At 50.8% G+C, this 24,552-nt stretch overlaps 1 protein-coding gene and 1 long non-coding RNA gene across 4 annotated transcripts in view; both read right to left on the bottom strand.

Annotated features, from left to right (window-relative positions):
- Positions 1-10,070, bottom strand: part of ARID1A (AT-rich interaction domain 1A) — a 53,870-nt gene extending 43,800 nt beyond the window's left edge. Inside the window, exon 1 of one of the 2 annotated variants that reach the window (XM_058856245.1) lies at positions 8,731-10,070. In XM_058856245.1, the coding sequence (XP_058712228.1) occupies positions 8,731-9,828 (1,098 nt within the window). In that variant the 5' untranslated portion in view covers positions 9,829-10,070. The remainder of the gene's footprint in view (positions 1-8,730) is intronic. The other variant, XM_058856244.1, reaches the window with a different exon arrangement.
- Positions 10,071-15,077: 5,007 nt separating this feature from the next.
- On the bottom strand, positions 15,078-23,979 carry LOC131587907 (uncharacterized). 2 transcript variants are annotated; one of them, XR_009279467.1, is made up of 3 exons: positions 23,690-23,979; positions 16,024-16,173; positions 15,078-15,196 (listed from the first exon to the last, which is right to left on the bottom strand). It is a non-coding gene; the product is annotated as an uncharacterized LOC131587907 (long non-coding RNA). The 2 variants fall into 2 exon arrangements; XR_009279466.1 differs by lacking the exon at positions 15,078-15,196 and adding an exon at positions 15,373-15,486.
- Positions 23,980-24,552: the final 573 nt, after the last annotated feature.

Raw genomic sequence — 24,552 nt, 5'->3', positions numbered from 1 at the left:
CCTGCCTGGGCAGGCAGCTGGACTGGGACATCTCCAGAGGTCCCTTCCAAGCTGTGATCCTGTGAAAACTCTTCTAGGTGTGAGCCCGTGCCCAGACAGAAATTCTGACCCAGCAGGGAGGGCATTAACCTGGATTCTGAGCCATGATTTAGAGCACCTCTCTGCCACCTGCAGGGTGCAGAGCCAGGAGAGGCTTCCAAAATATGGAAACTCCTCCTTCAAGCCTCACAGTCTGCCACAATAACCTGAAAGTCTCTGAAATACTTTGATACTTAAATGCCTCCTACCAAAATACTGTCTGATTATCTGCACATAATTAAAAAAAATAAAACTTAATGTTCAACTTGGCTGTATGCAGCAGCTGCCCCAAGTCCTTCCCAGGGGATCCAAAGCACTGCAATCACCACAAGTGCCCCACAGAACAGAAAGTAAATGAGTTTGGGTTTTTTTTCAATAAAATAATAATCCCCCCACCCACACAGTCCGAGGGGCAGGGCTGCAGATTCCTCAGAACAGACAACACGTGCAGCCACGGCACACAGGAAAGGCACTTTCTGGAACACGTGATCACACTCAGTAAACTGGCCTTGAATGGGAACTCTTTCCTTGATTAGCCATGCAAACCCCAAAGTCAAAGATAATTTAAAGAGAAAAGAAAATCAAGTTTCAACTAATTCCAGCACTTCCACTGTTTCACTGATCTCCTGCACAGAGGTAAGAACTTCTGCTGAAAGCCTTTCACAGGGAGCAGGGCTGAGGGGAGACCACCTCTAGCCTGGCACTGGTTTAATTATTTACACAGAGTTAATGAATAGCAGACTCTCCTCCTAAACTCGCACAGGGTGCATAGTCCTACAGTCATTTGGACTTTAAATCCACCCTCGGACTGTTATGAAGTACAAAACTCCAAAGAAGCCTGCAGGAAGGATCCCACAGAGAGCAGAGTGAGCCCAGGACCCTGGCAGAGTTCAGGGGACAGAGCAGGACAGGACAAGCCCTCCAACACAATTCCCACAGGAACCTGCAGGCCAAGGGAGACATTTTGCAACACAGCCAGAGAGTTTCTCTCAAGGAAGCAGGGGACAGGCATAAAGCCACATGTTTAAGAGCAGGTTACTGAGCACTTTTGCCTCTGTTCTCCACACCTGGAGAGACCAGCACAAGAGACAATTCATGTGACTTGAGCTGGAATATTTTCCCTAATGCCCAACACCACAGGCAGCAAAGCACTGATCTGCAGCGTGGTCGTGCTGCCTGAGCTCAGGTGTGGCTGATCCTGCCCTGGAACAGGACTGGGGGGCTTGGGGACCTTCCCAGCTCACCTGCAGACCTCTGCTCAACAAGGAGAACACCATCACCCATCAGGCAAGGAAGCAAGAGTGAGCTGTGTCAGGCAGCACAGCCCACACCACACGTTCTCCTCAGCACAATGATCAAATTCAGCCCTGAAAGCCAAAGCAGAATGGCCATTTCCAGAGCAGCTCCCTGTCCTGTGCCCCCTGTCTGTGCTGCTGGAGCCCCTGCCCCAGCAGAGCCATTCCCAGAGCCTGGAGCTGCAGCTGGGCCCAGCTTTTCAAACATTCCTGCTGGATTCCTGCTCACAGGCAGGGTGCCAGGACCTGCTGACATCAGAAGGGAAATGGTAATTTTCAGGGTTTCTCTTAGTCAAACCTGAATGAAGTTTCACAAGTGAGTGGGGAGGGGAGGAAAGAACTTTTTTAATCCATTCATCCTCCCCAGGGGAGGGAAACTCCAGAGCCCTCCCAACTTCAAGAATTTCTCTTTGAGAAAAGAGTCACAGGATCTCTAAGGGTGGAAAGTTTTAAGTGGCAGAAAGGCAGGGCCACCTTTGGCCTCAGCCTCCTCCCAGCCTCCTCCAAGATGTCCCCATCACATCCCACCAAAACAAAGTCACCTCTGGTCCCCTCTGGCTCCATGGCCAAGCACCCACAAAACCAGGACAAGGAGCAGGCTCTGCTCCACCAGCTGCATCAGGGGCCCCAAAAACTACTGCCCACATCTAACCTGGAGCTTCTTGGACCAATTTAGGCTTAATGTTAATTATCCAGGAGAGAGAGGAAGTTACTCAAGTTTAAAAAAAAAAAAAAAAAAAAAAAAAGAGAGAAAGAAAGTTAATAGCAATTGAATTTGTCCTTGAAAGAGTTTCAATTACCAGAGCTGGCTTAAGGAAATAATGACATGCTGGTTATCACATGAAATGCCAATAACTGTAATGGAGCAGCAGGTTTTTTGGAGTTATTTACACAAACTGATTTTCCATGGGAATTTCATAGGAATTAAGACATACACACTCTATCTCCACTCTCCCACTCTCTCATAAAGGTATTTCTTTACCCTATTAACAGAGTTAACCGATCCCCTTATTTGATCCTACACATTTTTGTCCCTTTTTTTCTCCCAGAAAAAAATACAAGCATGATTAGAAATTAAGACTCCAGCTATATTTTATTCTTAACACCTAAAGCCAAAAGAAGTATTTGCTGAGAAATCCTGAAGCAGCTTTCATTAAGTTTACCTGTCATTATGCAGCATCCTTTACGTTTCACTACAGAGAACTCATGCCCACGTTGTGTAAATACTGAGCTGTCACTTAGAACTCAGAAACACTCCAGAAAGAAAGTGTGGCAAACCTGGAAATGCTCTTCTTGCTGCAGAGCAAGAAGCCTCAGCAGTGCTCAAGCTGCAGGACTGAACTGCTGGGTCACAACGCTGGAGTTCAGGTGCAGGGAAGGGTCAGGAGTGGGAACCCCTCCTGCAGCCTGTGTTAACACAGGATTAATCCATGTCTGTAAAACAGGCACAGGAGCTGAGTCCTGGCAGCAGCAGCTCCTCCTGCAGCAGCGCTGGGCACTGCTTTCAGCACAGAAATCCATTGTAGAAGGGTCTCAGGGTATCCAGGTAAGGCTGGGGAGGGAAGCTGGGGTCACACAACACAGGATGAGACTGAGAGGATTCATATTCCCCTCCCTCAGCCCTTCCCAAAGCTCCCACAGCAGCAGCTCAGCTGCTGAGGAGCTGCCATGGTGGGCATTCAGACCCCACAAAAGGCTGCCTGAAACCCAGCTCCCACACAGCTTCAGCCCTAAGAACCAAAAGCAGCATCTCCAGACAGCAGAGATGTTTCATCTGGGACTGGAACTTTCCTGGACTCAACTGATGGGCCCAGCATGGTCCTCCTGAGCCCCACAAAGGACTCGTGCTTCATCTCCAGGTGAGGAACTCCCCTGCTTTTCCAGGGACATCAAACAGGCAGCAGCTCCTGCGGTGCCACCCTGGCAGGAGGGACCTGGACACAGCCCAAGCAGCTCTGTTCCAACGTGCCAAAAAACAGCTTTTCCTTCCCACCCCACTTGTCATTCACTTCCAGCTGGAGATTTATGGCTCTGGCTAACAGACATCCACCCCAGATTTCCCACTGCCCGTGCATAAATTAAAGACTGAACTTTTTGCAGTCAGCACACAACAGAAAAAACTTTTGTAGGACTTCTTAAAAACGTTTTTTCCCAACAGGAAGGTATCCTTCCTTTCTCTCCCACCAGAACAAAAGGGGAAATGTTGTTTTCCACCCTTGCTGATGGTTTAAGGACCATTCCAGATGGAAAAACCAAGTGGCTAAATACTGACAAGCTTCATCTTCCCCAACCACATTTGCTGCCTTTGGTTTCTGTTTTGCTGCTGCTGCTCCTTGAGAGTTTCCAGCATTCCTGGCAGGAATTGGGCAATGGCATTGCTGATGAGCTTCTCCCCAGAGCAATCCATCACACAGGAGTCACAATTCAAAGAAGAAATCAGACTCACTAGCCAGAGAATTTTAAATACACAGAGGAAGAACTGGAAAGGGCATTTTCTCCTCTAATATTTTAATTACCCAGAGCACAGATGTAGAGGGTAAAAGCTGGATTTCCAATTGGTGGCGTTCCTTTGAAAAGAGTAAGAGAGAGAAGTGGTGGAAAAGTCGTGTATGAGGTAACAGATAAAACCAACAGCTGCACTATTAAGCCTAATTTTAGACATTATTTTCTCTCTGAAGGAAAGCTGCTGGGATTTTTAGCACAGCCCTCATGGAACGTGTGATACGTCTGTAACACAGGAACCGCTGACCAGAGCTCTCAAATGAGACAACAGAAAAAACCCAAAGCATTATGAATACACCAAGCTTATGGGAACAGTGGGGCACTGCTTTGTAACAGAACATTTGACTGTCCTGTCACTCCCCAGCCCAGTTTCTAATATCATTTAAGAACAGGGAAGAAGTTCTGCCTGCTTGTTGAGGGAAAACAGAAAGCTTTCCTGTTTAAAGAAACAGGAAACAGAAGTTGTAGAAGGTAAAAGGAATAAAACTGGGCAGTTTTATGAAACCACTAAGTATTCTAGCCCCTCCCTCCAAAAAAGGCCAGAAAGTCAAACATAAAACCTTTCAGAAACCAAATTTCTGTCTTGCAACCAACAACATCATTACAGGAGAGATACCATAGGGAGAAACCCTCCCCTATCCCAGATAATAAATAAGAATTCACAGGGCAACTCAATTAAACTTCATAAAAAGCAGTAGGCAAGCCTTGCTAACCCCATTTCACCACAACACTCAAGTGGTTTGTCCTGGGTTTCCCAGTAAATTGGTGGTGATAAGGGCAGGGAAAAAGAAAAGCTCCAGCTGAAAGTGAGGATTGAATTTTACTGTCCCGTATCCCACACACATCCTGCCTGGAAACACAGACACCTCCAAGCTGGGCATCAGGGAAATGCTACTGCAGAAAATGAGAGATTTTAAGAGAATCAGACAACTCCTGGTTGACTTCAGACTCTTTAAAAAAGATAAAGCAGAAAAAACTCCAGTGTCCACACCAGGATTAACAAGATTTTAGCAACAAAATCAAAGCAGCACAATTTTCCTGCTTTTTCTAAAACAGCCAAGCCCTAAAATCGCTCATTCAGAGAAAAGGAGATGCACCACTCTCCTTTTTGTTGGAAAGCTCCAGTGCACAACACACAACTCCAGGGCTCCTGACATTACAATGCAAAGCAAGGAAAAACCACGAGCCAAGAGGAGCCAGGTCCCAGTTTCCCATTCCAAGACATCACAGCTCACTGGCAGCACAGTGCCTTTTGGTGCCAATTTAGTTTAAAAACCATATTTCCAACAACGTTTTTCATGCCTCACTCGCTACTAAAGTCGGAATCAAAGTCAACAAAAAATAGCTATTGTATGGCAACAGGCCCAAAAGCTTTTTTTTAATTAACATAAGATTCTTAAACTGCTTTCACTGAACTTATAACAGAGGCCTTGAGATGCCAGGGCACCTATGGGGAGGTTATCCAAGATGTCAATGTTTAATGTGATCCAAAGAGTTCTCCCATTACAGGGGACACTGCTGAAGCCAAAGCCTGAGAAATGCCCAGCTATTAAAGGCAGGGAAGTCCTTTCTCTCGAGCAGTTTCCTTTCAATCCCAAGACCCAGGGAAAACTGGTGCATTACTGAGAGCTGCTACACGCTCTGGGGGGAAGCAGGTGGAAACAAACCCATGGCAGAGCTGGAAGAACTGAAAACCAGGACCCATGGCCTGGCTTCCTACGAGTCATTCCCACAGCAAACCATGGATTTCTCACCCCACACAGCACAAATCAGCCATCCTCATCTCCTGATCCTGCTCTGTGTTCCCAGCTAGAAAGATCATCTGGAAAAAAAGCCAAGTCCCCAAAACCACGGAGCATCCTTGTGCTCCCTGGGTTCCCCCTCAGCAGCTCCTCCCTGGCTGTGGGTGAAGTGTCCCAAGGTTACACACAGGAGCCACCCTGAGTAACCCTGGTGTGACCACACACTCCTCTCACTGCAGGGAACCTTCCACCCAAACAACTTTCACACCAGAAATTACCGAGCTTTTCTTGATGAGCAAAGCGACCAAACCCTCGTGATGGCATCACTCAGAATTCCTGAAGAGAACCTGAAGAGGGATTAAAGGCACCACCCTGCTTCTCATCCCCAAACTGGGGTCTGTGGCCCCCAGGATTCCCAAGTGTGCTCTTCCCACATCCTCCTCCCCAGCCTGCCCCAGGAGATGTTCCCTGGGAGGATTCTGGCAGGTCTCTGCTCTGCTCTCCCAGAGTTTCTCAGGAGTTGGGTGGGAAGTACCTGCTCTGCTCATCACAACTCAAAGAAAGACACAAAGCTTTAAATTCTCCTAATCCAGGGAATTTAGGAGTACACAGCACAGGAGGCTGTAATTCAGAGCTGGAGCATCATTATTAATCAACTTTTTCTTGTGGGCAGCACAGATGACACGTGGAAGCTTTCTTCATTAGATATGTCTGCTCTCTTCTTTTTCCATCAGAAAAAAAAGGAATTGTCAGTTTAAGTCAAATAATCCTTGGCACAAAAAGGACTGGGAGGGGAAAGTCATTTGGTTTTTGAGATGAGGGAGTTGCTGGTTTACCTTTTACATTCACTATTTTCCTTCCTCAGACCCAACTAATTCTCAGAATAACTACTCATTAATAATTCCAGTTTATGGGACTACTTACTCAGGTATTCCTAATTCACTGTGTCAGCAGCCCGTGGAATTAAGTGAAATTCATTTGCCAAGACAAAATAAGCTTCTTTTACAAATTTGTACCAGAACACTGACAGAAGTGAAGTGCAGGGAAATACCTGAGAAGTTCAACCTGACTCTGTATTTTAGCACACGTTTTATCTAGATTGAGATTTTTCAGGATTTACAAAGTAAGCACTTTGCACTTGCATCCATGGAACACATGGCCCTGTTCCCGAGTAGCTGAAACCTTCCTGAGGATGCTCCAGCACTCACTACCAGTCACCACTGGCGTTCTGAGAGCACCAGCAGAGCAGATCTGCTCTCTGGGAGAGCAGAATTCCAACCTGAAAGAAAAGCCAGTCCAGTCACTCAAGGCTCTGCAGCAGAGGGTGCCTTTGGTAATCAAGGAACAAACAACTGAGCAGTTTTCAGGAGAAGTCCCGAGCAAGAAGGGGAGCTCTGCAGGCTGCAGGTCACCCTACGTGGTATCAAACGTCCCCGAGCCCGGCCTGAAGTTGGAGCAAAGAACACGGAATGAAAAGGGAAGTTTAGTCCTGCACGAGGCCACCACAGGCCTTGGAGATGCAAGTCTGAGCACAGAAAGGAACCCAGTTTTAATCAAAGGCTTTCAGATAAAGATACCAGCACCTCTTTTCCCCGTATCTAAAATGTCTGATGCTGCACTGCCTTCTCCTCTGCACGTTCCCTGGCCACCCCTATTCCAGCAAAGAGGGAATTCTACACATGCAACAATGAAGATAATCCCCAGGCCTGCTCTTCCTAGTTCCACTCCTCAGAAGAGTTGTGACACTGCTGAGCCTGACCACAACCAGCACCTGAAGTCTGTAGGAAGTGCCTGTATTTATGGGGGGGAAGGAGACACATCAGCTCTCACTCAAAATAAGTCAAAATGTGCCCTAAGACACACAGCTAGAGACTCCTGTCCTGTATCACAGTTCTGCTGGATGTAAATAATAATTCTTAGTAACTGACCAATTTCAGCATTTTGGCGTCAAGTTTGGTTCCGATTGCTTGGTTGCGTGGGGAATTTTTTCCTTCTTTAGGCTGTAACACACCCCAGAACCCCCCACATGCTCCCATCTAATAAAGAACCCAAACAGACCCGGTTTTGAAAAGGGCCAAAACCAGGCGGGAACAAACGCATCCTCAGATCCATCAAAGAAATCATTTATACCGAGGGGAAAGTCACATAACCAAAATAAACAGCAAGCCCATTGTGCGGAGTGGCCCTGCCACCGTTCCGACAACACAGACTCTATTCCAGGCTGAATCCAACATCACAAGGAAAATAAGCCCAAGGTACAAACAACGTGGCCTCGCCTCCCGTCCCGCCGGGGCCGGAGGGATGCGGGGCTCAAGGTCACGCCGGGGGATGCGGAGAGGGGCGCGGGGCTGCCCCGTCCCGGGGCTGGCGGAGGAGGCGAGTGTGGAAGTTTATGAGCTCATCAGGATGGTTGTACCATTACATCAGAGGCAATTATAAATGGCCAAGAGCAGGGGATGGGGAGCCAATCAGATCACAGATGGGATGTCAACCTAAGACCAACTGTCTCCTGGCTTTGACAGAAGGATTTTACCTCCATAATTCAAATCCCAAACCCAAGCGATCCGCACTCGCTGCTCCCATCGCCCAGCTCCCCGCCAGCGCTCCCGCCCCGGCCCGCGGCCCCTCCGCCCGCCCCGCGGCCCCGCCGGCCCCTCGCGGCCCTGCCCGCCCCACCGGACCCCGCCGCGGGCCGCGGGACCCCCCCGGGGCGGCGCCGGGGGTCGCGGGGCCGCGGGAAGGCGGCGGCGCTACCGGGGCCACGCGTTGTCCCGGGCGCGCCCTTCGCCGCCCCGGCCCCCCGCGCCCGGCCCCGCCGGGGCCTCGCCGCCCGCCCCGAGCCGCGGCCCCCCGGCAGAGCCCCCCGGGGCGGCGGGGAGCCCGGCGGCGGCGGCCCGGGAGCCCCGCACAAAGGCCGGGGAGGAGGAGGAAGGGAAGGCGGCGAGGCAGCCATTTTAGAGCGAGCGAGCAGCACAGACAATGGCAGCGCCCGGCAGCGCCGGCCCGGCGGGGGGAACCCGCGGGAGAGCCGCCGCCGCCACCCCGAGCCCCCCGAGCCCCGCGCCCCCCGCCCGGCCCCGTGCCCGGCCCCCCCCGCGCGGCCCGGCCGGTACCTGCTGGCTCCTGCCGAGGCTCTGTCCCCCGCCGCCGCTGCTCCCGGGGCTCATGGGCGCGTGGTGGCTCCTCGGCGGGGCCCCGCCGGCCGCTGCCCAGCCCTGGCCGCTGCCCCCGCCGTACTGCGAGACCATGTCGGCGGCGCCCTTGGCGGCGGCCGCCCCGTCCTGCGGCCCGGCGCTATAGTCGCCCCCGGGGTACCCCTGGTAGGCGCGGGCGGAGCTGGGGGAGGTGAGGAGCTGGTTGAGGGTGGGGGTGGCCGTGGGCTGCGGGGTGGTGCCCCCTCCTCCCGCGCCGCCGGCGGCCGAGGGACCCATGACCCCGAAGCGCTGCTGCTGCTGCTGGAAGGCGGCGGCGGCGGCGGCGGCCGCGGGGGACTTGGCGGCCGGCGGCGCGGAGCCCCGGGGGGAGCTCAGGGCGTAGGCCTGGGGGGGAGGCGGGTAGGAGCCGGCGCTGCGCCCGGCCGCGTAGTAGGAGTTGTACTGGTGGTTGGGGAAGCCGTGCTCGGCCCCGGCGCCGTGCGAGTTCTGCGGAGGGGGCGGCCCCGCGGGGGCTCCCGCCGGCCCCGGGTAGTTCTGCTCCAGGCCCCCGCTCTGCAGCGCTGCCATGCCAGGGCTTTGTTGTCCGCCATGTTGGTGGAAGGCAGCGGCGGCGCCCCGGCCGTAGGGCTGCCCGAAGCCGTAGGCTGGCGGGGGCAAGGCGGCCGGGTGGGAAGGGGGCGGCTGCTGCTGCGGCGGCGGCGGCGGCTGCGGCGCCCCCACCCCGTCGCTGCCGCCGCCGCCGCCGCCACCGGGCGGCTCCGGGAGGTTATTGTTCAGGGTGGCGGCGGCGGCGGGCCTGGGGCCCGGGTTCCCGTTCGAGCTCTTCAGGTCGGACTCGGCCCCTGCGCCCCCTCCGTTGCTCTCGGCCCCGTCCTGCAGCTCCTTCCCCGACGGGCCCTCGCTCTCCGCCTGCTTCTCGCCGCGCTCCGCCGCCGCCGCCTCACCCCCCGCCTCCTCCGGGGGACAATCCCGCTGCTGCGCCTCCGCTTTCTTCAGCTCGGATGGAGCCGGGGCGCCCAGGCTGCTGGCGGCGGCGGGGGCGACCTGAGCAGCCATGATCCCCCCCCTCCCCACCCGGCCACCCCCCCCGGACCGGTCCCCCCGAGCTGCTCCCTGCCTGGCCGGCCGGCGTGAGGCCTCGCTGCTCTGCTCTCCCCGCTCAGGCGGCGGCGGGCGGCTCTTCAGGGCAGCGGGGGCTCATTCCCCCCCGGCCTGCTCGGCGAGGCGGGGAGGGCTCCGCTGGGCTGGGCTTCCCGGGGCCTGGCCCCGCTGTACCTCCTCGGTTGCAGCCGGCGGAGAAAGGGGAGGAGGAGGGAGTGGGGGGGAAGGAGGAGGAAAGGGGGGGTGGGGGGGGACCCGGGACGGGGCTCCCGGTGCGGGAGAAGCGGGAGGGAGGGAGGGGGGACACGGCGGGCGGGCGGGCGCCGTCCCCGGAGCGGGGCCGAGCGGCGGCGGGGCCGGGCTGGGCGAGCTCCGACTCTGCTCGGCCGAGCGGGCTCAGTCCGACACGAGGCTCAGCGCTGCCATTTTACCCAGCGCCGCGGCCGCCTGCCAAACCCGGAGCGGAGCGCAGCCCGGCCCGGAGCGGAGCCTCCCCCCCGTCACAAAGGAGGAGCGGGCCGGCCCCGGCCGCCGCCGGCGCGGAGCTGCCGCCCGCAAAACCCGCGGCGGATCGGCGGAGCCGGGGGCCGGGGGGCAGCGCTCCCCCGCCGCGGCCGGAGCCGCCCGGGGCGATCCCCGGGGGCAGCGGGCGATGTCCCGCGGCCGGAGCCCTCCGGGGGCGTGCTGGCCGCTCGGCGGCCGCCGGCCCTGGGGTTTCTGCCCGTGGGTTACCGAAGCGCCTCTTCTTTGTCCCTAGAAATTCCATTTAGAATTAAGCCCTCTGCGAACTGTTAGCGGTTGTCATTTCCTCTCCGCTTGGCCGTGTCCCTCTGGAAAAGGCGTTGGCGGCGCGCCAGGGCTGTGACTGCACGCGCGGACAATCCAAGAAAGTCCGGCTCCCCGCTCCTGCCAAGGCGAGGGCGGTGGGCACGGAACCAGGAATTCCCAGATCCAAAACCACCTGAGCGCATCTAGACACAACACGGTGTTGGGCAATGGGACAGGATGCGCTGGCAGTCAGAGCCCAACGCCGTGCTGGAGCTCCCCGGCTGTCAAGAGGTGAACTGGGAATTGGGCCATGCTCTTCTGCAACCCTTTCAGACCCAGATTCCCACCTCCACCATCCCCGAGGCCTTGGCAGAGCGGTAGGAGGGAGGAGAGCAATGTACCTGGAGCTCCGTCCTGGACGTAGCCTGGCCTGTGCCAGCGGGGTCTGAACCTGCCTGTTTAACTTCAGATGGTGCAGGGCTGCAGCAGGGCACGGGAGGGACAAAAAGATGAGTTACTTGGGTTATAAACACCAAGTTCTCAGAAATCAGGACATGGAAGTCTGGTAAAAATGGCAGGCACGGTGTGGGTTAGGCCTGGGTCCCGTGTACTTGTGTTCCTCTGGAATATGGAAATACTTGGAAAAATGAAGTTGAAGTAAATACAGCTTTAAGATGAGAGAAAATATCAGAAAACGGTGGGTGGGGAGCCGAAAGAGACTCTGAGGTCTGAGGCTGCCATTTTAGAACATCACCACAGGACTGATAACGTGGCAGAAGTGACCCCTGTGCGGTGACAGCAATCAGGGCTCGGCCCCAGCCCCGCAGCCAGCGGGACACACCACAAGGAATCCCACTGGAACGGAGCAAACGCGAGTCCAGCGCAGGAGGCAAAGCCCTGGGCAGCAGGACTGGGTCCCTGCCAGCACCGTGTGCCTGCTGGGGATCGAGTGAAGGTGTCAGTGTCTACTGACAGCAACTCAGCCCTCACACCCATTACAAAACTTATCATATGAAATATTTATCATCTAGAGTGCAGGTGGCGGAACAAAGGGGTTATTCCAAAGCTGGAAAGTGGGAGGGGAGTTAGGATATGGTGATAAATAGCAAAATTCTAAATGTTTTCTAGAGCAACAAACTGCCCCTCAGACAAAGCACCTTTGCCATTTCTCAGCCTGCACAGTTGACTGTGCAACAAGCAGCAGATCCTACCCAGCAAAGTGGCTGGTCAGCCCTTCTCTTCAGCAGTAAATAAACTATTAGGAAAAAAATGGGTAATAAATGATGATATTGGTATTCTGGTAGTACTCGAGGCCTTCACAAGGGTTGGAGCCCCAGTACAATGCTGAAATCTCACATGGGAGGCCCTGTGGCTTTAGTGAGATGTGTGTGGACCACAGAGAAGAAAAAACACCAAGATACTCTTCTTCGGAAGAGTTTGGAAACTGTGGAATGTGCTAGAATGAAAATCTCATCAGAGGAGTTATTTTATGAAATCCTGGGTTCTGGAAAGACAAAGGAGATGAGGGGGAAGGTTCCTCCAATGTCAGGCTGGACTCTCAGAAGTGAAGCCCCGTATTCTATTCATGTCCCTGGTGCCCCACTGTACCAAAACACTGTTCCTTGGGTATTTAATCCGCACTAAACTTTAAAAAACACGAACTGCAGAGAATTCTGCCATTCAATCCCAGAACCATCTCAAGCACCCACGTCCCCAGCCCCAAAGATAAGTCTAGTTCAGGGAGCAAAGCCCCACCATGTCACAGAGCATCACCAAAAGTTTAACCACTTCACTTGAGGAGCCTGGGAAGCAGCTCGGGTGCATCCAGGCAAAGATCCCGAGCTCACACCTCTCTACCTGTGTCCGTCTTTTGGAGCCGCCTCCAAGGAGCACTATGTCAGACTATGAAACCCGGTGTTGATAGTAATGTGAAAAGCAGCCTGGATTCCCCAGCCACCCACACAATGAGGAGACACTCACTTTACCAAATGTTTGTGAAAGCTGCAGCAGATTTTGGAATACGCCTCATCAATGAGGCCCTGGCACTTTACTCGATACTGAGGCATTCAGTGAGTTCCCAGCCATGAGGACTGGGAGGCAGATGACAGCACAGTTCTTAACAACATTGCCACCTAAGAGCTGAAAATCCTCTCGCCAGTCCCGCCGTCCCGGGATGTCGCGCCCATCCATGGGGACCGGCAGCGACTTTTCGCTGTGGCACATCCTCACTTTTGGCAGCCGGAGCCATCCATCCGTGCTCGGCTGCGGCTGCCGTGCTCCCTTGGCCGTGTCCCCAAGTTCCAGCACGCTTCCCTCAGCCCGGCCCGGCTCCCGGCTCTCAGATAGGCTGGGAAAGCAGCGCTCACATGGCACTGCAGGCCACCGCCACCGCGCTGCCTCCTCCTGACTGGAAGTCTCCTTCATGAAGGTGGCCGTGCCATTTAACCCAGCACTAAGGCAGTTTAGGAAACCTGGTCTAGATTAGAGTACTAGAAACAGGAGTAGTGTCTCCCCCCTCCACGAAAAAAAAAAAAAATCGGGCTCTGCCAACTGTGTGATGGCAAATATGGACTGAATCGTTGACATGGAAACCGGACTAAAGTCAGCGCTGCCTCGGCTCAGCTCGCACACACAAGTTATCATTATCCAGCCTTTCCCTGGCTACAAACACGGACTGGATCCGGCTGCCGGAGCCGGCTGCAGCTCCCGTGATAAAGTCTGAAGGAGGCAGAGCGGAGGGAGCTGGGCAGGAAGGGATGGAGCTGTGCGGGGAAGGATGCTCTTCCACCGCACCGAGAGGCAAGGATGTGCACGCTGGACCCGAGAACAAGAGACCCATCTATTATAATCCATGGGGCGCCCTGCAAAAGATGGAATGGAGCCGGGAGGGCTATTGCCTGTACCTCGGCTTCTCTTATAGGGTTTTTGCTCAAGAAAATCACATTTCCTGTCAATATGTTTATATTTGCCCAGCCTATTCCTTGCAGTGTTTAGGCTGCCGTTGTATCTGGGTTAAGCACTCTCCTCGCGGCTCCATCGCTGCTAAGATTGACATTATTTGAATTATTTGTTTGCTGAGCATCATGCGAGACAACGCTCACTTATCCACTTCAACATAATGCTAAAATACTGTATAATGTCGCTTTCTGGGGAGACACAATGGCTCTGCGCTGTGAGTGCCAGGCGAAGGTAACTCTGTCCCTTCTCTGGATGCAGCAGCTCAAAGGCAGGCGTGGATTTTCCAGGGGTTTTGCTGCTTCCCACGCCAGGTTCCCCCGGGCAGGGAGCGAGCCCCGGCTCGGCCGCCCCGCGAGAGCCCGCTGGTGACATCTGACAGCGAGCTGCGAAACTTTGGATGCATTTTAAGGCAGGAAAGTGGACTCGGCCTGACTCGAGGAAATGCATTATTTTAGCAGCGCTGGCGAGGAGGAGGAAAAAGCGAAGCGGAGTTTGCGGAGGGGAAGGGAAGCGGGAGCGCAGCCCCCGAGCATCCTGCGCGACCCCCGGGGCAGCCGGGGCTGGTGCCACGCGTGTCCCACGCCCCGCGGCCCCGGCCCGCGGCCGAGCCGCCCCACGGGGGGAAAAGCAGGACAGAGCAAGTTTGGGGGGCGCAAGTGTGGAAATACGGGGCTGAACGAGGAGAGCAGCGCTCACCCTGCAGTGAAAGTAAGGGTGGGGGTGGAATTCAGTAATTCCAGGGAAAATTGGGGGATATTGGGGAGGGGAGGAAAACGATAATGAAGTGCAGGGAAAGACGAACCCCGTTTATTCTGCACCGGGTGCACCCCGGCTGCCCTCGGACAGCAGCTCCGGTGCGCTCGGGGAAGGAAGAGTAAATCTACTTAAAAAAAAAAAAAAAAAAAAAAAAAAAAAAAAAAAAGGGCAAAAAATAAAATCAAAACGCGGAGCGGAGTTTGCAAAAACCCCTGCACTGGATCCGGAGCCAACAGTCTGTTTTTCCCTGAATCCCACCAGATTTGGGAGTTCTCGGGTGGGCTGGCACAGCAGCTACATTCTGCTGCGAACCCCACTGTGAAGAGTTAAAACAAGGGGGGGAAAAAAAGGCTTTTAAAGCTGCGAAAAGAGAAAGATCTGAACTCTGGGCCTGGATTTTCCCACTGAAGGAAAACTTATTGTGTTTCAAATCCTTGGGACCTGGCGATGCCGTGCGGGAGGGGTCAGCAGCAGGTTCTCCTGTCTGGAAAAAGCTGTCCCTCGGCCTTTTCCCCCATCTCGGCGCCCCTTTTCAGTGGGGTGTAAAAAACACATCCCCTCCCGTGAAAATCTACCCTCCTAAAGTGTATTTTTAGAGAAGTTTGAGTTCATGACTGGGGATGGGGGTTGCTGCGGGAGAGGCAGGCGCTGAGAAAGAAGGTTTTTTCCCCCTTTTCATCAAGCTCTTGCACTGCCATTTTCCCGAGGCAGGGAGGGAGCGAGGGAGGGAGAGCGGAGCGACAGACAGCGCTGGCGAGGAAGTTTCTCACGGCAACTGCGGGCTGGATCGGGAACGGAGCCTTTTGTTCCCGGCAAGTTCAGCAGGAGAGAGAGTTGGAGCCTGCTGGAGAGAAAAACCAGCGGAGAAATAAAATGGAGGGAAGTAGGAAGAGAGGAGAGAGAGCTGGTGCTGAGATTAACTGCAGAGCACCGCGCTCGGGTGTGCGCGGCATTTATTTAGAAAGTTGGTGTGGTAGCCTGAGGCAGAAATCCCTCGTTAAGTGCATGGGAATGAGTGAGAGACCCAAGGACACGCAGTGCTGGGCAGGAAGTGGAATTTTCCAAGGGGTTCACATCCTTCGGTGCTCTTTTTGCCAAGATTAGCTCTCCTCGCTCGCTGAAGGCTGCCTCCTAGAGACACCAGGGAAAAGGCCTTAAAAATGTGGCGTGCTCTAGGCCTGTCTAAACGGAATAATTAAAGGCTGGGGACACCCTGCCTTAGAGATTGCAGAAGCCCAGATGTAATGTGGGGTACTGCCCTGCCTCCCCTCTGTGTCCCTTTCTCCCCAGTGAGTGTTGAAACACGGTGCATTGTGACCGTGATCTCGGAATGGGGTGAAAAGTCACCTAAAACCCAGCCCCCCACCTCGATTTAATGCTTAGACACACATCCAGTACGTCCCATATTCATATCCACAATTGGTTTTACCACCCTGCACACGCCACAGACCTAGAATGTGAAATAAACTTGTCTGAATTAACCCCCAAATCGCTGACAAACATCCATCCCTTTAGCAGGAAAGGGAGCAGAACTTCAATCCCCTCATTATTTGTACAGGTGGAATTAAAAAGCCAGAGCCTGATCACGAGGAGAGCGAATTTTTCAGCGCAAGTTTGGGGTTTAGCGAGGCGTCCCGACAATACGGTTTGATCAAAAATGTTCATCACCTTGTGCGTTCGGGCAGGGCACGGGAGAAGCTGCGGTGCCCGGTGGGAGCGCGGCGTGGCGGTGACAGCAGCTCGGGGAGGCAGCACGTGGGAAAGCCGGCTTCGGGATTTAAACGTGCTTTTCCACTCCGGCCATGCGGGAGGGAGAGCCTGAGTTGGGGGAGAAGAAATAAATAAATAATGGGGAAAAGGCTTCGCGTGGAGCTCAGAAGCGACCTCTGTGGCTGCCGGGGACTGAAGTTCAAGAGCCCCGAGCTGGGAGCGCGGAGCAGACGCGGCTCGGGAAAATCCAGCGGCAGCAGGAATGGAAAAGGGGGCTCGGGGGTCGGGGCTGCCCCCCGGGAAGCGCCGTCCTGGCCGGGTGGGAGCGGTCCCACCCCCATCGGAGCGAGCTCCGCGCTGCCCGAGCCGTGCCCGGTGCCGGTGCCCCCCGGGAGCTGGAGGCGGCCGTGCCCTGCCCGGGCCGGGCCGGGGTCGGGGCGCACCCCGGGGCAGCGGCGGTCCCAGGGAGCCGCCCCGCACCGGGACCTCCGCGGGCCTGGGAAAGTTTAACAGGGAAACGTCAGGAAGCATCAGGCAGGAATTTCAGCGCATCCCGTGTTTTATGGTGGCGTTAACTTTTACATATTGGGAGTAATTAGCAGCGAGGATGCTAAAAACAGATTTAAATTACCGGCCCCCTCCCCCCTTTCTCTCCTTTCCCAAAATGGTCCAAATCCGGTTTACCTCTGACTCGACCCCCACCGGGACAGAGGTGAGAGCACAAGCCCCACGGTTTGTCCATGCAGGCAGGAAAACACATTAAAACCCGCATATTAATTAACAGGTCAAATAAAATACATATAATTTTGTGACGGTTATTTTGGGTTCTGTGTCCCCCCCAACTTTGTTTTAGTAAAGTGGGGAAACATACAGAAACCTTCCTTGCAGTTGATGCTTTTTTTTTTTTTTTTTCCAAACGGAGCCCAGATGCTGGTCAGGATTAAGGTTACACCAAACACATTCTACATTGCCATTTTCCAAACAGAATAAAGCAGATGGAAAAGATGGAAGAGGATAAAGCAGGAACGGAGCAGCACTGAAAACTGCAAGCCCTGCACTAACGCTGAGAGGAGTGAGCTGGGATGCCAGGAGAGGCAGAAAGAAAGAAAGCAGGCGTAGCGCCGCTGCATATCACATTCCTCACAGTTAAAATGAGTATCTTTAATTAAACAGCTGTCAGAATTTGGGCTTTAAACCTTATATTTAAAACGGGAGGAGGAAATTGAGCTGCAGCTGATCACTGCGTCTCCTCAGGGCTCAGTCCTAGGAGATGTGAAAGCCACTGGCCGGGGGCCATCCGAGTACTTAAGTCTCTGAGTAATTTTAAACATCAGCAGCCCCGGTGATTTTAAGGATCTACTCCCTTAAAGTTAGCCATGCACTCAGCACTTTGCAGGATCCGCCCAGCACACTCAGAGCAGCTCTGAGCTCCAGAACATGAGGATCTGCACATCTGAGAAACAAAGAAAATCCTCTTTTCAATAGGCTAAACATTTCTCCTTTATTTCTAAGACACCAGTTTGTCCATACTGGGAAATTGGATCGGACTGGAATGAAATCTCAAGGGGAAGTTAGCAGAATCTGTGCTTATTTGCAAAATACCACCGTTTGACAAATTCAGATTTTAAGTGAAATGCTACAACAGTGGTTTACTCAGCACTGTGACTCAGTTCCATGATGTGCTTTGAAAATCTCTTGCAAAAACTGACTTTAAGAGATTTTGTTGGTAATATATAGGCACATGCACGACACAGGGAAGGAACACACAAACTATTAAATATTCATGCTATGGGGAGAACACTTAGTAACGTCCCTTCATTCCAGCTGTACAAAGGCAGGCACAAATAACTGCTGAAAAAATGAATAACCCAAAACAATCGCAATATTCCACATAAACACGGTGTTGAGCAGCTTGCAAACATTGGCCAAGAAAGGGTCAAACAGAAATTGTCCTTATCTACCTTTCAACAGTCTGACATAAAGGCATAATTCCAATCTGAATTCTGTAATCAGCCCCCCGGGAGTGTTGGGACTTCCCACACACTCAGGTCCCTGTGTGGGGATGGGACTGATTTTCTGCTCCAGGCCTCCACCCCGTCGAGCTCAAAGGGCTCAAACAGGCACCACAAGTGCCATTCACTCAGAAACAGAAATCCAAATACCTTCTGCCCAGCTTTGCTGGGACTTTCAGAGTTCAGCTGTGGGACTGTGAAATGAGGTCATTTTTATCTATCAGTTATCTCTGCCTTGAGAAAGGCCCGTGATCACACCTCAGCAACAGCACTGCTGGTAGAGGCTGGGATATCACACACATGTTCACTAAAACAAAGCCATTGCAGAGCTCCCTCTGTAAAACTGAGCTCCAGACATACTGAAAAATCACAAAAAAGACGTAATTTTCAAATATTTATGAAAGTATTGAGTATATCTGGCAAAGCAACAAAAAAGCCACTCCAAATCCAAACATGTAATGGTTGTTGCTTGCATCCCAATCTTTGGAATTAGATCCTGAGTGAAACGTGATCAGAAAGAGCCAGAGTCGTTACAGCTGTCAGAAAAAGTGAAATTACCAGTATTATGAAACAAAGTATTTAAAAATATTACTTTTCCCAGCTTCAGGAAACATAGTTAATGACCCCAGGTTTTCCTGTGCCTGGGTTCAGGCAGTCACCGAGGGCCCTGCAGCCCTCCCTGCACAATCCCGACCCTCTGCAATCACTGCCTTCCTATTGTTTCACCTACCTGCTCTATTTTTAGCGAGTATTTTGTGCAGGACTGCCTCATACATGTGTGCAGAGTGCCCAGCACGCTTCATGTTCTGTTTAAACACAGGCTGAGAGCAGTAAATACTGCTGAGGCAGCACGAGGAGCAGAACTTCTGCAGGGCAATGATGAGCCACAGGCTGCAACGAGCCCCTGGCACTTATCAGCATCCCACAGGATAACGGAGCCCTGGATTCATTGCTCAAGAAACTGCTCATTATCATTATGCTTTAAAGAACTTTGCAAATACTTCCAAATTCTCTTTTTTTTTTTTTTTTTTAACCTGTTTCATAGCCACAGCACAACTTTCTTTAAAATGAAATAACCAAACCAGAATACCCACCAATAAACAAAATTCAACCAAAACATGAAGCACTACAGCTGAGTTGTGATGCAAATGAGTGAATTTATTTCCACCACTTCTAGAAGTACAAAAATATTCTAAATTTGCCATCCTATGAAGAGGAGAAAGGAAAAAACTCAAAGCCAAAGATAGGGAAAGTAATGTCCAGACAATAATAGGCTAATTAACCTGACCTCAGTGAGATGCAAAACTTAAATTATTTTTCCTCATGAGGGGGGAAATTTTGTAGAGGAAAGTAGAGATCAAATACAACAAAGGTTGCAATCATGCCAGACAAAGCTGATGTCTTTCTTTGATAGGGCAGCAAATTTTTCTGGGTAAAGGAAGACACAGTAGCTCTTACCCATCCCCAAATCAATAAAGTGTTTGGTCTGGTGCATCATGTAAAAATACCAATTAAATTGGAAAGTACGAAAGTCAGGGCAAGAGAAGTTTTGTGGGTAAAAAAATGACTAAAAATGCAGCGCTGGATTGTGCTGAAATGGGAAGTTTTGGGCTAGAGAGTGAGTGCTTTGAAAGCTCCTGCAGCTTTGGTCTCAGAACTGGTGCTATGGATGGGCTCTAAGTGACACAAGCACAAGGAACTGAAAAAGAGCATTAATACAGGTGGTTCCTGACAACACCCGAAGGCATCAGTGCAGGAGACTGGAATATCCTAAATGAAGAACTGGATGAGGTTCTGGAACAGCACAGGAATCCTGAGGAATGGGCTGGTGGAATGCAGTAATAAGATTATTGCAAATCACAAGGCTGTTCACACAGGGACTGAGCCAAAACTGGGAATTCACCACAGTTAGCAGGGAAGGATGAAGACTCAGAAGTGTTATTTAGTCACAGAAACGAAAATGACAAATGGGATCTAAAGAGCAGGTAAGGCACATCCAGATGTTATGGCAACAGCTCTCTTACAGAATTTTGGGTACAGTTTCTGTTCAAGAATGACACATGAAAACTGGAATAATCACCGAGAAAGCTCCCTGAGCTGGCTACAAGAGCAAGGAATCTGTCAGGAGAGAAGAGTGGAGCTTCCTTTCAGCAAATCTCAACAAAGAGAGGGGTGAGAGGGTGAGTTTGTATACACAGACTATGGCTTGAAGACAGTATTTGAACTCAAAGGTTGTGTTGGCGACAAATACATATCTAAAGGCCTGATACAATTAAAATGATTGCTAGAATAGGATGTCTTATTAGAAAAATTAGATTTTAAAGAATCCCTTTCTCTGGGGAACACAGACCCAGTGGAGAACTTTGACAGTTTTTTTTAATCAGTGAAATGAGAAGAAAATCTCTGTAATATTATGAAGATGCATTTATGGTGGTTAAAAAGTATTCAGACACTGTAGTGATAAGTGTACCAAAAATCCATTACAATTAGTAATTCTGTATTTACTGCAGCACTTGAATTATATGCAATAAATAAAATATGGAAGCAAACATCAAATAACAAGGATAAAAGAAAACTCTGAATGAGACAAGAGTTTGAGAAGGCAGGTTGTATGATTTTATTTATAATTAGAGTTTGCATCATGGTGCAAAGAACTGGATTAGGGTGGGCAGAAGTGTAAGAACTGCAGACAGGAAAACTGAACACCCTGCTCAGCTCCCTGGTAAATTCATCCGGGTCACAGGAGCGTGAAGAACCACGGAACAGAGGGTGAATTAATGTGGGCCTGGAGCACACACCAGCTCAGCACATTCCCTGTGTCAGACAGTGCTTGGAGGACTCAGCACTGATCCTTGTGTGGCCAAGCCTGCACACACTGTCACCTCGGCAGGGAGGCTCCTCTGCTCTGCAGGGAACTCTTCAAAGAGACAGATTTCCAAGGGAAAAGCTTCCAAGATCCCAGAGGACTGCACCTCTCAGAAGACCATAAAGGCTCACATCATAGGTCTGGTTTTCCTGAAATCTTTCTGTTTCCATCATAAGGAACCGGCAGGAACACGTATCACCCATTTCTTTCTTCTCACATCTCTTCCCCTCTCCCGTACCTGCTTCAGCAAAACAGCAACAAACCGGGGCTGCCCTTCTGGCATCTTCTGTCCTAGGTGCCTGCCCTCTGCAGATGCTTTCCATCCCATGAAAATATTCTTGACATAAACCCCAGAGTTTTCAGTTAGAAATAATCAGAAATCTGCTCTTCCACAGGTGGCAATGGGCTTCTGCATGTTAAGGGATGTTTTAATGGATTTATCACTTTCTTCTTCATGAACCTTGCAGCCTTCCAGAAAAGAAATTGCACAGGGAAAAAACCAATGGATGTCAGGAGAAAAGGAGTAGTCATTTGTCAGGTTGACCCACAGAATCCCCAAATTCCTGAGAATTCCCTGTCAACACATTGTGAAAAATAACATACAGCTGAGTAGCAGAACACCTCTCTGTGGGATAACTGCCCAGAATATCTTGAGAGGTAAATTAATAGAAGAAAGAACCAAGCACTGTGCACCCGATTAACAGTGAAAATACCTGAAATCAGCATAACAAAGTGGGGTGAGTGCACTTGTGCTCAGGATGGTTAAACAGCTGTAATTAGATCAAACAAACTAGATTGATGTATCATCCCTTTGTAGCTGTGGCCTCAGAAGGCAGGTCAGGAGCTAAGTTCAGTAAAACAGTTTTAGTGCTACAGCTTTTATCTAACAAGGCACAGCCACACACTCACTCCAAAGTAAATACTACTCAGGAGAACTGCTGAATTCCAAAGAAAGAGTTCCTAGAGAAGATGCTGTTCTTTAATAACAACCCTAACTTTTGTCAGTAATAAAACTCTCCTAATTAAGCCAATAATAGACCCTTTGGATAAACACTGCACAGAATTTTGGTTACAAATTCATTCAAGGCATTTGAAGGTCTTTATTGAGATGCTTCCCATTCACTTAAAGTGTCTGCACAACATGGGTGAATTCTAATTTGCTTTGTTCTTTCAGAACCTTTTAATTAAATTTTAAGAAAATCATGTAGAACAACATTGCATGAAATATGGTCACTATATTTCAGAGATGAGCAAAACATAAGGTAGCAGATGGTATGAAGAGGATATATGTGAAGAAATGTAAATAGCAGGGAACCTCACCAAATCAAAGACGTGAGGCAGAACTGAAAGCGCCTGCAAGACCCCTGGGAGAGCTGAGGAGATGAAGCAACCACTGAGCTCAAAGGTATCAGCCTTTTCTTGCTCAGAAATGACACAACACCAACAGGAAGCTCTAATCTGGTAGAGGGACCCCTTATTACTGAGGGAGGTGAGATTATTGTGAAGGGTCCTTAGAATGAATATGAGAGGAGTGGAGGGAAACAAGGACAGGTGCCAACAAATGTATTTATCGAACATTCTTGGAATAGAGAAGATACCAACTCTTCAGAACTGTAAGCAATGAAGACATTATGAAGGAGCTAACAGTAGAAAATAACCTTATATTGAACACGAATGAGATGAGTTGTATAAGTTAGGCAGGAGACCAAGCAAAGAGAAGCTTGGTGTCATCAGAAGAGTTGTGAGCAGCAGAAACAGGGTGACTGGGGTTGGGAGGGGATGTAACCTGTGTGTTATCACTGCTTGCTCCAGGACCCACAGTCCAGGTCTCTGAGCTGCTGTGGCTGCACTGATTGCTTGCTGGAGCACCTCTGCAATGACAGAGCCAAAGAAATCAGTGAGTAGAGTGTGCCATATCTGTGCATCAGAGCAGAGCCTGGTGAAGACCAAGCAGCTCTTTCTAACCTGATAAAAAAAATTATCAATACAAGACCAATGCTGTTAAAGAGAAGCCACCAAATATTAGAGGATGTTTAAGGGTGCAGGGAGGCACCCTTGAGGAGCAGGGCCCAGCTGATAACTGCAAATTCAGCTGAAGGAATAGCTGGAAAATGGTGACCATTCTAAACATTTGTATTTCAAACAGTTGGTAAGCACATTCCCACAGCAGAACTCCACAAACCTAAATCACAACTATTCCCATTTTGTATCTTCTTCTGCCCCAAGCTCCATTTGTCTGGGTGATTTATGAGGTGAGCTCTGGCTGCGCAAGGCTTCTCTCCTTCTGAATGGAGGAACAATTCAGATAAGGAACAAATCTCTTCTGAGTGAATAGAGGAAACTGGACTTAACTGCATTGACTAAGGTATTTATTGTACATCTAGGCCAGAGGAAGCTTAGCACTTTTAATACATATAAAACTGCAGAGAGCTGCTAGGAAGAGCAGAAACCAAACAAAACAGATTCACAAGTTCCTTATTAATTTAAATTAAGCCACTAAAGTAACAGGAAAGAAAGAGCAACAGATATCTATCAACTCCAGTGGCTGACTCCAGCCACCCACAGGAGCTGAGGAGCAGTTGGCTCTGTGTCCCCTCAGGCACCCTCAGGCTGAGGGACAGCTAAATTGTAATCACATAACTTGCAGCGGGCAGTGCTTCCGTGGCTGTTGATTTCATATATTGTCTTGAGGTTCCTTGTCATGGAAGGCACTGGATATAATTACAGACAAAAAAAAATAACTCACAGGCCTGGTCCTGGGCAAGGTGCTTTGGCAGATGAGCAGCTCAGGGGATCATCAGCTCTTTGTAGACAGGAGCCCAATGCTAAGAGATAAATGGCAAGAAATAAATCTCTGTGGTACAACTCCAACTTACCAGTTCAGAAAAGACAAGGTGCAGGATTCCTGAAAGGCAATGAAACCACACAATTAAAAATTTTAAGTGCAAACCCCAATATTAAGTCATCCATTTAAAATTCTTGGTGATGAATCCATCTACTCCAGATGGGAAGAGGTCACTCTCTTCTTTTTCCAGGGCAAGTCTATGAATAATTTGAGTGATTAAAGCTCAAATCAGGTGTGAAAATGAAAGACCAGTAAAGCACATGGAAAAGAAACCACACTCACAAAGAGAGACTCACTTAGCTTTCATTCTGGAATCAGGAAAGGCCCCTTCTATTTCTGTCCTGCCACAAAATACAGGTGAGCTTGTACATTTTTTTCCCAAAGAGTTGTCACTTTTAAAGGCACATTGAAATCTTATTTTTACTTTTTAGGTCTCCCTTCCTCTATTGGAGATGACCTAAATTTTGAGCTGAAGCACTCACAGCATCCTCGCTTGGAATAGAAAACAACAGCAAAAAAACATCAGGCTGTGAAAAGAGGCAAAATAATAGGAGGGAAAATTACAGTGAAGTCCTCCCTGAATAAGAGGAGGTCACAAATGCTGCAGAAATAGAAGCTGAAGTGGTGCTATCCAGAGCCAGGGGACACAAAGTGGTTGCATTTCCAGCCCAGGCAGAGGACAGGTGGGCAGGATGTGAATCGAAGCAAACGGCCGCAGTTCTGGGAATACCCAACAGCTCTCGGCATCGCCCTCCAAACACAGC

This window comes from Poecile atricapillus, chromosome 24 (assembly GCF_030490865.1).
Source record: "Poecile atricapillus isolate bPoeAtr1 chromosome 24, bPoeAtr1.hap1, whole genome shotgun sequence".
NCBI classification, from domain to species: domain Eukaryota; kingdom Metazoa; phylum Chordata; class Aves; order Passeriformes; family Paridae; genus Poecile; species Poecile atricapillus.
This window is presented reverse-complemented; position numbering and strand designations above follow the sequence as displayed.